The sequence below is a fragment of the Diabrotica undecimpunctata genome, chromosome 4 (assembly GCF_040954645.1).
Source record: "Diabrotica undecimpunctata isolate CICGRU chromosome 4, icDiaUnde3, whole genome shotgun sequence".
NCBI lineage: Eukaryota > Metazoa > Arthropoda > Insecta > Coleoptera > Chrysomelidae > Diabrotica > Diabrotica undecimpunctata.
This window is the reverse complement of record NC_092806.1, coordinates 115277425-115292480: the sequence shown is the minus strand read 5'-3', so window position 1 is coordinate 115292480 and position 15056 is coordinate 115277425. Positions and strand designations below refer to the sequence as shown.

Genomic DNA, 15056 nt, shown 5'->3' with positions numbered 1-15056 from the left:
TGTTGAACCAAGTGTTAAGGTTCTTTAAGCTGGATGTTCTTCTTCTTCCTAGATCTCGCTTTCCAAATATTTTTCCTTGTAGGATGGCATGTAGTAAAGCATATCTGGATTCATTTCGCATAATGTGTCCGAAGTACTGTAGCTTTCGAGATTTGATGGTGGTCAGTACCTCTCGGTTTTTCTTCATTCTTCTGAGGATGTCCTCATTTGTGACTTTCTTAGTCCACTATAGTGATCTTAAGTATTTTTCGATATAGCTACATCTCACACGCTTCCAGTCTTCTGCACATATCTTTATTTAAGGTCCACAATTTAACACCATACAAAGGACAGAGAAGACGTAGAGAGAGGTTGTGGTTCGTGTAGAAGACCGTCATCCGGTTGAAGGTGGATTTACCTTTTTCGAGACTCGCTCTTATCTCCTTGTTGTTGGTCTATTCTTAATTTATTATAGTATAAGGTAGTTGTAGTGCATCACTTTTTCTACTGGGGTTTGGTTTACGCTAAGTTGACCTTCTGTTATCATTTTCTTGCTAATTATCATAAGCTTTGTCTTATTTACGTTTTATATTTAGTCCATATTTTTGACTGTAATGCGTGATTGTTCATAAGGATTTATCAGTCTTCTAGGTTTTCCGCATCTACTATAGTGACACCTGCATATCTGATGTTGTTTAACCGGTACCTGTTTAGTAGTGGGTAGTGGCCTTTTTCAATTTCGTGCTAAGATTCTGTAAATATTCTTTCAGAGTAGAGATTGAAGATTAGATGAGACAAAATACAACCTTGCCTCACTCCACGCATAATTTTCAAAGTTTCAGATTATTTTGTAAATTTCTAGAAGTACGAGTTGGATCTTCATGCCATTATCGCAGCATAGGTTGCTACAGTTGTTTCTTCAGTAGTGGGTAAATCTGAAGTATATAATAAGTACAGTAAAGGATTTAATACGCTGCTATGTGGAACAGAATGATAAAGACAGCATAGTATATATGACCAGGAAGCTAATCGAAGAGTTAGTTGGACTTTTTAGTTTGAATCGGAATCAGCTCGAACGGCTGACGAGAAACTGAAATAATTGTTATATCGTTCTATCGATTTCGATTCAGACGCGAACTAACTGCATACTAGATACACAAGCACTCGTTCACAGTATTTCGCACTACAATGTTATATGGCTTCTTTGCCGGATTCTAGGAATGTCGTGCTCAGTCACCTCTTTGGAGAGATAATATGATTGTATCTCAAAAGTCCAAATGGGCTGAAGGATGGACTCGTATAATAAAACCTTGTTATCCAAGGACAATATTGATTTGCGGCCAATAAGCAAATACATATTACTTAATTAAGTTAAGTCCAAGCTGTTTAGGTCCAACCGTTAGGTGAATATATGTTTTTCTTTTCCAAGTTAAGCTCTCACATTCTGAGAAAGTTTATTTGGTGTGCTATTTCTGACGAATAAAATTAGGAATTTAAAATAAATTTTGGAAGCAGACCTGAACATATTTTAAACAGAGATGAGATAATTCTTGTCCAAATTGCATTTCATTGAATTGTCTATAGATTATAATTTTTGTGGTCGTCAAAAGATTTAGTACTTGTATTAACCATCAAAGTTTAAGTTTCACTTCTTCTTCTTCCTTTGCCCTATCCGTTTCGGACGTTGGCTATTAACAAGGCTATTTTGACTTTGTTTACGGCACCTCTGAACAGTTCGGTCGATGTTAGTCCGAACCATTGTCGCAGGTTATGCATCCATGAATGTCGTCTTCTTCCCGGTCCCCTCCTACTGTCGATTCTTCCTTGGACTATTAACTGTAGCAGCCGGTACTTAGTATGCCTCATGACATGTCCGAAGTACTCAAGCTTCCGTTTCTTTACGGTGAAGATTATTTCTTTGCTTTTGCCTATTCTCTGCATTACTTCCACGTTAGTGATGTGGTCTGTCCAGGATATCCGAAGAATACGGCGATATATCCACAGCTCAAAGGATTCTAATTTCTTCAGGGTGGCTTCCGTTGTGGTCCATGCCTCTGCTCCATAGAACAAGACCAGGAAGACATAACACTTGACCAGTCTTAATTTTAGTTCCATTGAGATTTTGCTTGTGAACCACTTTTTCATTAATATTGTTGAACGCGTTTCGCGCTTTTTCAATTCGTGATTTTATTTCTGTTGACTGGTCCCATTTTGTGTTGACTGTGGTTCCAAGGTATGTGTATGTCTCCACTTGTTCTATTTTTCGGTTGTTTAATGTCAATTGCATCGGAGGTTGTTGTGTTCTGCTGATGAGCATGCATTTAGTTTTGGTTGTATTGAGTTCTAAACCATATTCTTGACTTGCTGTGTGTATGCTTCGCATGAGTCTTTGAAGCTCGTTGCAGTCATTTGCGATAATAACTGTGTCGTCAGCATATCTAATATTATTGATTACCTCTCCGTTTACTTTGATACCCTCCGAAACTTCTCCCAGTGCTTCTCTGAAGATTTGTTCAGAGTATATATTGAATAGGAGCGGCGAGAGGACGCATCCCTATCGTACACCCTTTTTAATATCTATCTTCCCACTGTGTAAGTTGCCCATCTTTATCTCAGCACTTTGCTTCCAATAGAGACTGGTTATTATGCGCAGATCCTTGCCATCAATATACATCTTTCTGAGCATTTCCATGAGTTTATCATGTTTGACCTTGTCAAACGCCTTGGAGAAGTCGATGAAGCACAAGCGGACGTCCTTGTGCATGTCTCTGCATCTTTGAATTAAAACTTGCAGACTGAAGATCGCCTCTCTTGAGCCCAATGCGCTTCGGAATCCGAACTGTAACTCCGATATATTTGCTTCGCATTTGTTATATATTCTATTAAGTTTCACTAGGATTTCGTTATTTTGCTATTTAAGCCTGTTCATTTTTTTTTCTCAAAAAACCTCCAATATATTATATTGCTATTTGATAATGCCGACAGCACTGGATGATCAGTTTCTAATAAAAATATATCGCTCAAAAGCTTGGTATTTCCGTGCGTATTTACAACTTAAAAAAAAACTTTTCGCAGAATGAACATAATTAAACCTTGAAATCTCAGCAACGCCATTCATGTTACATATAATTATTGTAGCATTCTTGTAGCTGTAACGACTGACGACGACAATGATATGTTGCATTTTCATTGTTTCGTGTTTACAAGGTTAGATCGCATCTCAATATTGATAGTAGAATTGATTCAGATGTTACGTGCGTTAAACTAATTCAACCGATTAATCTAATTAATTTTTATTAAACGTTGGAATTGTATCAATGTCTGTAACAATTGCTATTGGTAATTATACTAAATAGTATTAATTTAAAACAAGAATCAACTAAACACACAAAGTTATGTATTTTGTTACTTTCATCTAATAGGCGAGCAGCGAAACACCAGAAAGATAACCATGACCTATAATTAGTTTGTAACCAGAAAAATTTGGAAACAAAATATTCGTAATAAAAGTCTGCACAACTTTTTGCAGCAACAGTTTGTTTAGTTGATGGCAGTCAAAGATCCCTAGTAGCTAATGTGGGTGCTGCTGAATACTTTAAAGTAGAGCAAATCAGACGTACAAATATAAGGTCTATTATGTATGACGCAGTTTTAGCATATATAGAGGGTTTTTTCTTGACAAAGCGAGAATAAGCAGCCAGATATGTGCTGGATTGTTGTAATACTCTGAAACTGATGGTTGCATTTAATATTTCTGGAGTGTATGTTTGTGATATGGTACCAGACACTTTACAATATTTTGTTGAACATTGTGATATAATTTTCGGTAATAAGCGTGAGTTTGAAGCTGTTGCAAAATTAATGAAATTTAGCACTGTCAAAGAACTTATTCAAAAAATACTAAAAAACAATATATACAAACTACAAAAAGTGCATGGTAACATTGTGATAATAACCGATGGAGCAAATCCAGGGCAATGTCATCATGGAGAAGGAGAATATTTTGAATTCCATGTTATGGATGTCGAAGAAGATAAATTTAAAGATTCAATAGGTGCAGGGGATGTCTTTGTCGGAGGATTCTTAGCTGGATTGCTGGAAAAGAAACCACTTGACTGGTGTGCTACTTTAGGATGGTACATTGCTAATGAAATTATTAGGCAAACAGGGTGTACTTTACCAAAAAGACCTCCTGTATTTGATCTTAATGATATTCATTAATATTATTACTGTGTTTAATGTAAAACAAACACTTTTTGTTTTAATTGGGCTAATAAATAAAAAAGCAAAAAATTTTGATCTAACAATAATTAAAAAAAAATCAATTTTTAATTTTTGAAAAAGTGTACTAGTTTTCGCAAAAAACAAAATGTGTCCAAACTCTTAGTTTTGATTATAAACAAAATAGCGATTTTTGAGAAAATCGTATGCTACTCGTCGGATATTTTTTCTAATCAAAAATTTGTATTGCAAATTTTTGAATCTCCCTGTTTAACCAACTCAGCATTAAAACTTAATTTTCAAAAAAGTTTTCTGGAAATTTTTAGATTTTCAAAAGGAATAATACAAACTTATAGCAATTTTTATTCGACGCGCGAGTAGCATGCAAGTAGGAAATATGGTCTGATTGTAAATCAAGTAAAAATAAATCTACTTAGATTAAAAGGAAATAACCAAAGAAAATAAATAGATACTATTAAGAAATAATATGAGAGAATGAAAGTTTAAAGTTCCGAGGAACTCAGTGACAAATAGAGGAAGTAGCAGTTACGTTTTTTAATAAAATACAGTCGCGATCATAAAATCCGGGTCACCCTGAAAATTTCAAGTTTATTGAATATTTTTGCATCTGGTGCAGTAATAACCTTTTTTTTAGGTTAATGTATTTTTTATTTGTCATCAATGTTTGTTTTGAAAGAAAAAAAAAACGGTTTTTTTTATTGTTTTTATTAAAAAAGCAGAAAACAAACCAAATTGTTAATAAAACAGACATACGAAAAAAAAATTAAAAATACAGAGCGTGGTAAAACAGTGGAATTTCAATGACTAATATCGTGTATTGCCTCCCCTGCTCTAATAATCTCTTGCAGACGACGGGGCATACTCTCAATTTTTCTCCGGATTACATGTTGTGGTATGTTATTCCACTCTCTCACTAACAGATCCTTAAGCTTCTGTGCGTTGTTAGGAGGTGGTGTATGGGTTTGAATACGTTTTTTCAAATCGTCCCAGAGACGTTCGATGGGATTCAGGTCCGGAGACCTAGCTGGCCAGAGTAACCTCGTAATTCCAACCTTGTCCAAGTATTGCATACTGATCCTGGCAACGTGCGGTCGCGCGTTGTCCTGCATAAAAACGGCGTCTTCCCCAAGCCCTGCCATGGTGGGCATAACATGTTCTTCAAGAATCTCCGTAATGTACCTTCGTCCAGTTAAGGACCCATTTTCGATGAAGGGTAATTCTGTGCGGAAGTCGGAAGATATACCTCCCCAAGCCATGACCGAGCCTCCACCAAATGGCATTCTTGGAGCAATGCAAGCTTGTGAAAATCGTTCACCGGTTCTCCTCCAAACTCTTACACGTCCATCGGATCCAGTTAGGCAGAAACGGGATTCATCTGAGAATAACACTTTGCTCCAATCATTAATTCCCCAATGCGCGTATTGTCGAGCAAAAGCTAGTCGTGCCACTCGATGCGCCCGGCGAAGTGGCACTCCTGTAGCCATTACCCGAGAAGATAGTCCAGAAGAACGAAGTCTTCTCCTGACTGTTGCAACGCTAACATTGCAATTTCGTACTTACTGTAGACGATTTCGATGCATAACCGCAGTTGAGGTCCGGTTTCGTAAAGCCTGAAACATAAGGAAACGGTCATCTCGTGCCGTGGTCGTTCTTCTTTGTCCAGATCCAGGTCGTCTGGTTAGCAAACCCGTCTCCTGAAAGCGTTGAAGCACTCGTTGAACCGTAGAAAGGGTTACGCCAACAGTTTTTGCGACTTGCTGTTGAGTATGATCGTCTTCCACAAGCGCAACAATGCGTGCCGTTTCAACATTAGTCAAAGGCATTTTTGGCAAAAAATAAACAATAATAAACACTAATAATGGCACTAATACAGACTAATGGTGGCAATAATAAACGTTTGTTTGTTGCGTTTGAACAGAAAGTCGAAGAACAAATGAGACATTTAAAACAAGCGGCAGTTACAGGTACCGTTCATTTTGGGAAGTGTATAGTTTTCCGCGAAATCGGCATTATTGGAATTCTTTGTTACAAAGGAAACCACTAAGGCGACAACAATTCTCAGAAACATGCATTAGTTTGTATTTGTGTTATTATTATTTACGATAAAGCTCGTTAGAAATGAAATAATGGTGATTTTCAAGGTGACCCGGATTTTACGATCGCGAGTGTATAATAGAATTATGCTTTATTGTCACTGAAAATTGTAAAATTTTTGAACAAAGCTTACAAAGAGTCAGAAAATACCAATAAAAATTTTAATTTACTGAAATTACTTCTTCTTCTTAAGGTGCCTTCTCCATTACTGAAGGTTGGCCATAACTACAGCAAATTGCTCTCTATCTTGAGCTGTTCTTAGTATCGAATGTGTATCCATGCCTGTCCAGTTTCTTACATTCTTCAACCAGAAGCATTTTCTTCTTCCTGGGCCTCTTCTTCCTTCCACTTTCCCTTCCATTATAAGTCGTAGGAAGTTGTATTTTTCTCCTCTGTAAATATGTCCTAGATAGCTCATTTTTCTGTTTTTTATAATATTTGGGAGTTCTCTCTCAGTACCCATTCTTCTTAGCACCTCGTTGTTGGTCACGTGCTCTGTCCAAGAGATCTTCAGCATCCTTCGAAAAACCCACATCTCAAAGGCTTCTATAGGCCTCATACTTGTAATTCCGAGAGTCCATGTTTCCATTCCGTATAGCAATATGGAATAAATAAACGTTTTTACACATTGGTATCGGATATCCATGGACCGAGCATGTAACAAACAACGAAGTCATGAGAAAAATCAACAAAAGAATGGAAGTATTGGAAACCATCAAGACACGAAAGCTGCAATAACTGGGGCATGTTATGCGTAATGAAATATACAACATACTTCAATTAATTATACAAGGGAAAATCCAGAACAAGAGAAGTGTAGGAAGGAGAAGAATCTCATGGATGCGTAACTTGAGGGAATGGTACGAATGCACATCAATTGAACTATTCAGAGCAGCAGCATCTAAGATCAGAATAGCCGTGATGATTGCCAACCTCTGTCGCGGAGATGGCACGTGAAGAAGAAGAAGAAGAAGAAGATCGGATATCCAACGATAACGTAGAGTTTATTAGAAATTTTTTCATTCGTTGAAATGCGGACCTAGCATATTCTATACGAGCACGTATTTCGACCTCGTGGTCAAGATCGTTTGTTATCCAGCAACCAAGATACTGGAATCTTTGTACTGGTTCTATATGTTTGTTATAGATACAAATATTAATGTCAACATTTGGTGCACGTGTAACTGCCATTACTTTTGTTTAATTTGTGTTTATATTTAGTCCCAAGCCAACTTACTTACATCAAAGTAAATAGTCAAAAGTCAAAATAAAAGATAATAAGATAAACAATCCATTGTAAAATTTAAATAAATTGCAAATTGCATAATAAAATCTTACGAACTAATAAGTTGAAGTTACTGCATATGATACACCCAATGAATATGATACCCAAATATAGATAAAAATACTTTGGTTACTTATACATACAGGTACTGTAATTTCTTAGTTATTCATCAAGAAACTTCTACTGAATAATATGGTCTTTCAGATAGATAGGCTTTTGTCATTTTGCGGAACATAGGGAAAGATGTTGTAGATTTAAGTTGTAAAGGGATTTGGTTGTATAGGTTTTTTGCAGAATATAATATAGATTTCTTTACTAATTCAGTGCACGGGATCGGTAAATAAACATCCAATATTGAATTTCTGATGGAGTAGTCATGATTAGGTCTTGCTGAAAAAACATGATGTTACGAATTAAGCAAACGTGATTTTTGAAGTAGCTTCTGTAATGTGTTGTTCTCCTGAGTCCGAACAGATACCGCATTGCTCTTTTTTATACTTTAAAAAGAACATCAGATTGAGCAACTGTACTAGAACTCCAAAAAGAAAGACCGTATAGATGATGAGACTCGAACAAAGAAAAACATGTTGTTTTGGAAAATGCTCAATTGATCCTTCAAAACAGACCTTATTGCATAGCCGGCTGAGGCTAGTTTCTAACTTAACAAATCGATATGAAGGAACAACAATTTTCAGAATCAACGATACTGACCTGGCTGTTATTTAAGAAGCAAGGGTTAAAGAGCTCCTTTATAGGATAATGCTAATGTCTTATCCACGTTAAAAAGAGTAAATTAGAGTCAGACCAGCCATAATATCACTAAAAGAAGGGAGAGCTACAGGTCCAGACGAAGTACAGTCTGCATTACTGAAATTTCTTGATGATGAATCTTTAAGAATACTATGTAAAATCTTCAATAATATCTATGACACAGGCAATATTCCAAAAGATTGGTTAGTCTCAGAATTTATTACGTTACCAAAGCTAGTAATGAGCTATACACTAAAACTTTTTCTTAAAATTATAAATCGCAGAATATACAAGCTATGCGAAGAGAGAATACAAGACACACAGTTTGGATTCATGAAAGCTGTAGCTCCGAGAAATGCACTGTTTAGTCTAAATATATTATTCCAAAGATGCAGAAATATGACTTGTGATATCTACACCTGCTTTGTGGACTACCAAAAAGCATTTGACACAGTTCAACACCGAAAAATGATGGATGTTCTAACAAAAGCCCAAATAGTTGATAAAGACCGGCGTATAATACAAAATTTATACTGGAACCAATCAGCCACAATAAGAATAAATCTTGGAGATGAACCGACGGAAGCGATCCAGATTCTGCGGGGCCTTAGACAAGGACGTGTACTTTTACCTATATTATTCAACCTATATTCAAAAGAAATATTTAGTGAAGCCTTGGAAAATTGCGAACATGGAATTCTGTTAAATGGAGAACACCTAAAAAACATCCGCAGATGACACCGTTATTTTTGCAGACAGTTTAAACAGTTTACACCAACTAATAAACAAAGTAAATGAAGTAAGTGAAAGATTTGGACTACAAGTAAACATATCAAAAACTAAATTTATGGTCATCAGCAACAATGAAATTAGAGACGTCCAACTGCTTATCAAGAATACACCAGTGGACCGAATAAAACAGTTTACCTATCTTGGAACAATAGTAAACGAACAATGGGATCACTCACAAGAAGTAAAATGTAGAATAGAGAAGGCTAGGAGTGCATTCAACAACATGGCCAAACTCTTTAAAAGCCACAACCTTAATCTAGAGATAAAATTAAGACTCCTACGATGTTATATCTTCTCGATATTATACTACGAAGTTGAATCATGGACACTCACTGAAGCAATGGAGAAAAAACTTGGAGCCTTCGAGATGTGGCAATACAGAAGAATCCTAAGGATATGATGGACGGACAAGATAACCAACGAGACTGTATTAGGAAGAATGGGAAAAGAAAGAGAGGTGATGTATACGATTAAAAGGAGAAAGTTAGAATATCTCGGACACATAATGAAAAACGGCACTAAATAGAAATTACTAAAAATAATCCTTCAAGGCAAAGTATTCGAAAAGCGAGGAAGTGGGAGAAGAATAATATCATGGTTAAAAAACCTGAACAAATGGTTCTCCACATGGCTGTGTACTATACATAAGAGAATGATGAAGTATTTAACTTGTTATCTGAATATTTAAACGATAAAGTAAAGTGGCGCCAAATATGAATATTTAAATTTTTTTTTAATTTAGTCAGACAATTAGGGAATTATAGTATTAGTTTTCGTAAGACAGAATGTAATTATAGATATTGCTTAGTTTATCAATATCAGTTTTTTTATTAACGCATTGATATTCATTTATGGATACCATTTCTAAGAATTCTCTTTTATTTAATTGGTTTTCATGTCTTAATATCTTGATTTCATTGAAATTAAATGAATGATTCTTATTAATTGCATGATCTATTAATGCACACGTATTTTTATTATTTCTGAGGTCACTTTTATGTGATGCTAGTCTGCCTATTAGATTTCTAGATGTGTGTCCGATGTATGACTTATCACAAACCGTTGGTAAAATAGTACAATGGTAAAATCTATATCTTTAAACAGTTAATGAAACTAAGCGACAACATACAAAGGCCAAGAAACTAGGCTATGTTACTTATTTCAACTATTTTTTAAAAGAATGAGATAAAAGCCCCCTTTAAAACTTCAATTAGTATTACGCCCACCTATTGGCAATTGTTAAAGCAATTAAAAATTATTTTTACTTCGTAGTAACTAAATTTTCTTAACGTTTTACTTTCCTTCTAGTTTCGTACCGTCAGTTCTGTCAACTCTATACCTTTAAGTTATTCCCTACTTAGCGGAAAATCCGTATACAAAAAATCTTTTCACAAGCTTCAGTTTCATAAAATAATAAATAATATAGTGATTTTTTAACAGATCTTAGTTCTTAAATATTTCACATATATTTTCTACTTTGAACTCGATTTCTAGGAAATATAACAAACATAAAGAAATATTTATGAACACCGTGTACAATTTATTATACAGTAAAAGATTTATTTGGTTAGAAAATTCCTTTTACACTGAATTATTTGCATCATAACTAACATAGAGATACCACACGTCGCTTCAGAAAACTAATTACCTTTCTTAGATAAAATAGTTTCTCATCGAGGTATCACTCCACAAACAGAAGAGGACTTAAGCGAAAAACCCTTTGGGAGAAAAATGTGTACATGTTTTTTAAAACCTACATCGTCTCGTTTATTTTTGTGCATCCAGTCTGTGTCTATATTTTATTAAATGAAGCAGGAAAAGCTGTAGAGTTCATGTGAAACAAGATTCTGTTTTGGACTAAAAAGTCTCCAGCCTGCGATATTTTCCACATCTTTTATCGAGATTTATTTCACAATACAATATTTTAACTTTTGACGCTATAAAAGATGTCTTCATTATTTAAACTTCAATTTCTAGGTCTTCTGACAACTTTAACTCATTAGACCCCAACATGATTAATTTCTTGTTTTTTTATTATAAATATTTATCACTTTCTATTAACTAATAGTAATTATAGAAAGCTTTTCCATAAGCCAAAATTATTGTCAAATTCATAAGATTAAAAATAAATATACACTGTAGAAAAAAAGGATGTCCAGGTCGGGTACACCTACACTCATCATCAATTAGCATAAATACATAATTTAGTACATAGTACAAACTCATCACCGCCATAAAAATAGGGATCTTACAATAGATCCCGAGACATTGGTAAACTCATCACTGGCCTACCTGCACCCCGTGGCAGGTATAGACTGTAAAACCCTGGCAAACAGTTAACAACCGACAGCAGAAATTAAAAGCCGAATTGAACAAGCCCGAGCTGCCTTTGTAAACATGAGAAACGTACTTTGCAGTCACGATCTTAGCATTGACCTTAGAGTTCGAATGACATCTTGCTACATCTTTCCTGTCCTGCTGTATGGAGTGGAAGCGTGGACTTTAACTGAGGCTATCCTTAGACGCTTGACAGCCTTTGAGATGTGGGTATACAGACGACTACTGAAAATAAGCTGGATCGACAGAGTTAGAAATGAGGAGGTCCTTAGACGGCTAAACCATACAACACAACTGGTCAATATAATAAAGAAACGCAAGCTGGAATACTTCGGTCACATTATGAGACACCCTGAAAAAAAATATGATCTTTTACATCTGATCATTCAGGGAAAGATCCAAGGTAATCGTGGTCCTGGTAGAAGAAAAACATCATGGCTGAAAAATCTAAGGTAATGGTATGAAAAATCAACTACATCGTTATTTAGAGCTGCTGTCAATAAAGTCACGATAGCGAATATGGTAACCAACATGATATCCAACGATCGATAACGGTCATGGAACTAGAAGAAGAAGAAGTCTAAGAAGAAACAGTTAAGGAAAGGAAAGGAAAAGAAAAATTTCTCTTAATTTGCCCTTATTCCTTCAACATGGATAGTGAACTGCTGATTGATTACGTTCTGAGCTAACGCGGTCGAAAAATGATGGTTATCAATAATTTCATTTGCGAAAGACTCTAAAATAGAATTGCCTTTTGTGGACTTGTGCGATGAAAGGGTGAAAGACTAATACAACATACAACATCATACAACTGGTGAGTAGATTTTATACCGTTTTTTTAGTTGTTTCGCACCGGTTAAAAAATGTTTTGTGTTGCACAACAATTCTCAAAAAAATATTATTATTTTTGGCAGTCTTGAGAATTTACGTTACTTGGCGAAAGCAGAGTACATTTAAACCACACAAAATGCACAAAATTATTCTTGCAATTATTTACCATCCATGGCTTATTAAATGGGCATTATGTGTCTCTTATATTCTAAGTTTTTCCCGACAAACGCATGGAACCTAGGTCATGGTCGTTACTTAATTAATTCGTTGCTACGAAAAAGTTGATGTTGTTTTAAGTTCATCAAGATTTGTGGCTGATTTTGAAATTTTGATTCACAAGGCCGTAATTGCCATTTTTCCATCTGCGAAGGGAATTGGGTGTTGCGGTCAGGGGTTTGCGAAACCAAGTTGGTTTCGCAAAATCCAAAAACTTGATTTGGTTACCACTTACATGAGGGGAGATTCCAACGTCAAGTGGCTGCACAACTTATTTGGTTTGCCATTTTTAGATCCAGAACGAATCGGCGATTGTTTTGTTAACGATTTCATCGCAAATATCCCTAACCTGCCTTCATTTATGAAAATGGACGATTATATGTTAGAGAACTACATAAGTAATGAGTTTTTTTTCCCTCCAACTGTTTGGGCATCCCAGTCTAGCCATTTACATTTCATCAAAAATCCATGCAAATTCTTTTATTCCTATTTTTTTAATTGTTTTTACCATTCTCATCCGAATATCCTCATTTTTGTATCTACGTTTCTACAGTACCAAACAATGGTGTACATAAAACGGCAGAATTTACATGTACCTGTCCGTACACTCACTAGGAAGGTGAAGGAGGCTGAAGACGTCTTATGTGAAAAGTTAGAAGAGCTAAGTAGGAACGAAATTTCCGATTACGAATTTCTGAAATTTGTCTCATACAGATATCATAAAAGCTTGTAAAAGTAAATTATACTGCAAAGTAGGCTTTTAACGTTAATAAAAGTCAGGAAACTGCACTTAAGGATTATGATGCATTCTGTCATAATAAATACATTGCTAAATACCTCAAATTTAAAAATTCCCTCCAATGATGCCATGAACTGTAAAGCTTTGCGCGTGTAAAAAATTAAGTTTCCTTCGTTTTCTATGCAATAATGACACACTCCAAGTTTCTAGATTTTGCTTTTTTTCTGATATTTTTAATTTACCAAGTGTCCAAAATCGCTTAATATTTTCAAGAAAGTCAATTAACGCCAAAATGGTATCACTTGGACCGAATGTATGCTCAACAAATTATCTCTAGAATGCAATGAGAAATATAAAAATTGTAAAGTCAAACAACAAAGTCGGGGACTATTTACAATATACACCTAAACAGCAGATGCTCATAAATATTTTCATTATAAAGTTTACTATCGAAAACCTACGCAATTGAAATTTCAGATCTCAAAACCGTTTAGATTGGCAGATACGTCGAATAGGCCACAACGTACAAAAATTGATATTAATATTTATTTTAAAGCAATGTGCTTAAAATAATTTCTGAATTTAATAAATAAACACATAAACAAGAAATGTAACAGGTAACAGGCAACCTTCCGCTAGAAACCAGAGTTTTGGGCCAAAAATGCTGGTCATTAGTTTACCTGTCTACGGTGATGAGTTTACCGATCTCCAAAGGATGCCGATGATCAGTTTACTGTATCTCGAAGGGTCTAATAATTTTATGGAGGGCTATAAAGTGATGAGTTCGTACACGTCCGTCAAGTCAGTTCCGCAAATATTTTAATTATGTAAATTTATGAAAAATTTGTTCTTGCACAAAATGTAAACGTAACAATCTAACCAGCATGATCGCCTGCACACTACATAGCGTACGGCACGAGAAGAAGGATAAGTAATATTTAAAGCTTTATCGTATTTTGTGCCACACATGTTTCTAATTTTATTTCTGTCTTAGATAATTTTATCAAGTAACTCATGAAGAGGACTCATGAAGTATGTGAACACATTAACACCACAGAAAATATATTAATATAAAAATATTCATAAAAAAATACTTTAGTTTTGAAGTTTTTTTTTTATATTAGAACCCCCTTCACAAACTGTTCCACGAGCACTCGTGTTATTTATTTAAATTTAACTTATTTAAAACCATAAAGAACATTAACGCTGTGGTTTTTTATTTTGTCGTGTGTTTGCCGGTATACCCGACGAAGGCCAAATGATCAGATATCATACAATTTGCGTCTTCAGATATTTTGTCAACTTCAAATGACTTAATTTTGTCAATATTGCATCTACTTATTTCTATTCATTGGATGCCCTTAAATATTGATGTATTTCATGGGGTTCAACTACAGGATCAGTTGTAATATTAGAACATTAAAAAACGTGGGCCAATAAATACGTTTTTAGAAACAAGAACAATACAGAGCTTTAAAACAGGCTAGTTTAACCTCTGTCTGACCCTTTCTGATTTCTAGTTCAGACCTGTACATATAAGGAATTAACTAAAGATCGTAGAAGCCCATTTCCATAAAAAATAATTCCTATGACATTATTATTCGATTTCATGATCTACTTTTCAAGAGAAGCAAAAATTATTACCTCGTTAGTTCACCTTGGATGTCAGTCTGGCAGCTTCTTTATTGAAACTGTTGGACTTAACTATCTCCGAGGACAGTGGTGTACGTAACTGATTGTATATAATCTGTAAAAGAAGAAGAATACATGTTTAGTATACTATAAAAAAAA

General features: G+C 35.0%; 2 protein-coding genes across 3 annotated transcripts in view; one reads left to right on the top strand and one right to left on the bottom strand.

The window, feature by feature from the left end:
• Positions 1-15056, bottom strand: part of DAAM (disheveled-associated activator of morphogenesis-like protein) — a 524757-nt gene that overhangs the window by 251562 nt on the left and 258139 nt on the right. For both annotated transcript variants that reach the window (XM_072530050.1, XM_072530049.1), the window contains exon 4: positions 14910-15012. The gene's annotated coding sequence lies outside the window, so the exon portion shown is untranslated. The remainder of the gene's footprint in view (positions 1-14909; positions 15013-15056) is intronic.
• On the top strand, positions 3715-4200 carry LOC140438916 (adenosine kinase-like). Its single transcript, XM_072528550.1, has one exon. It carries the CDS (start codon positions 3715-3717, stop codon positions 4198-4200), a length of 486 nt encoding a protein of 161 aa, XP_072384651.1.

Coding starts and splice junctions, on each gene's coding strand:
- LOC140438916 (XM_072528550.1), top strand. CDS start 3,715: ATGGTTGCATTTAATATTTCTGGAGTGTATGTTTGTGATATGGTACCA.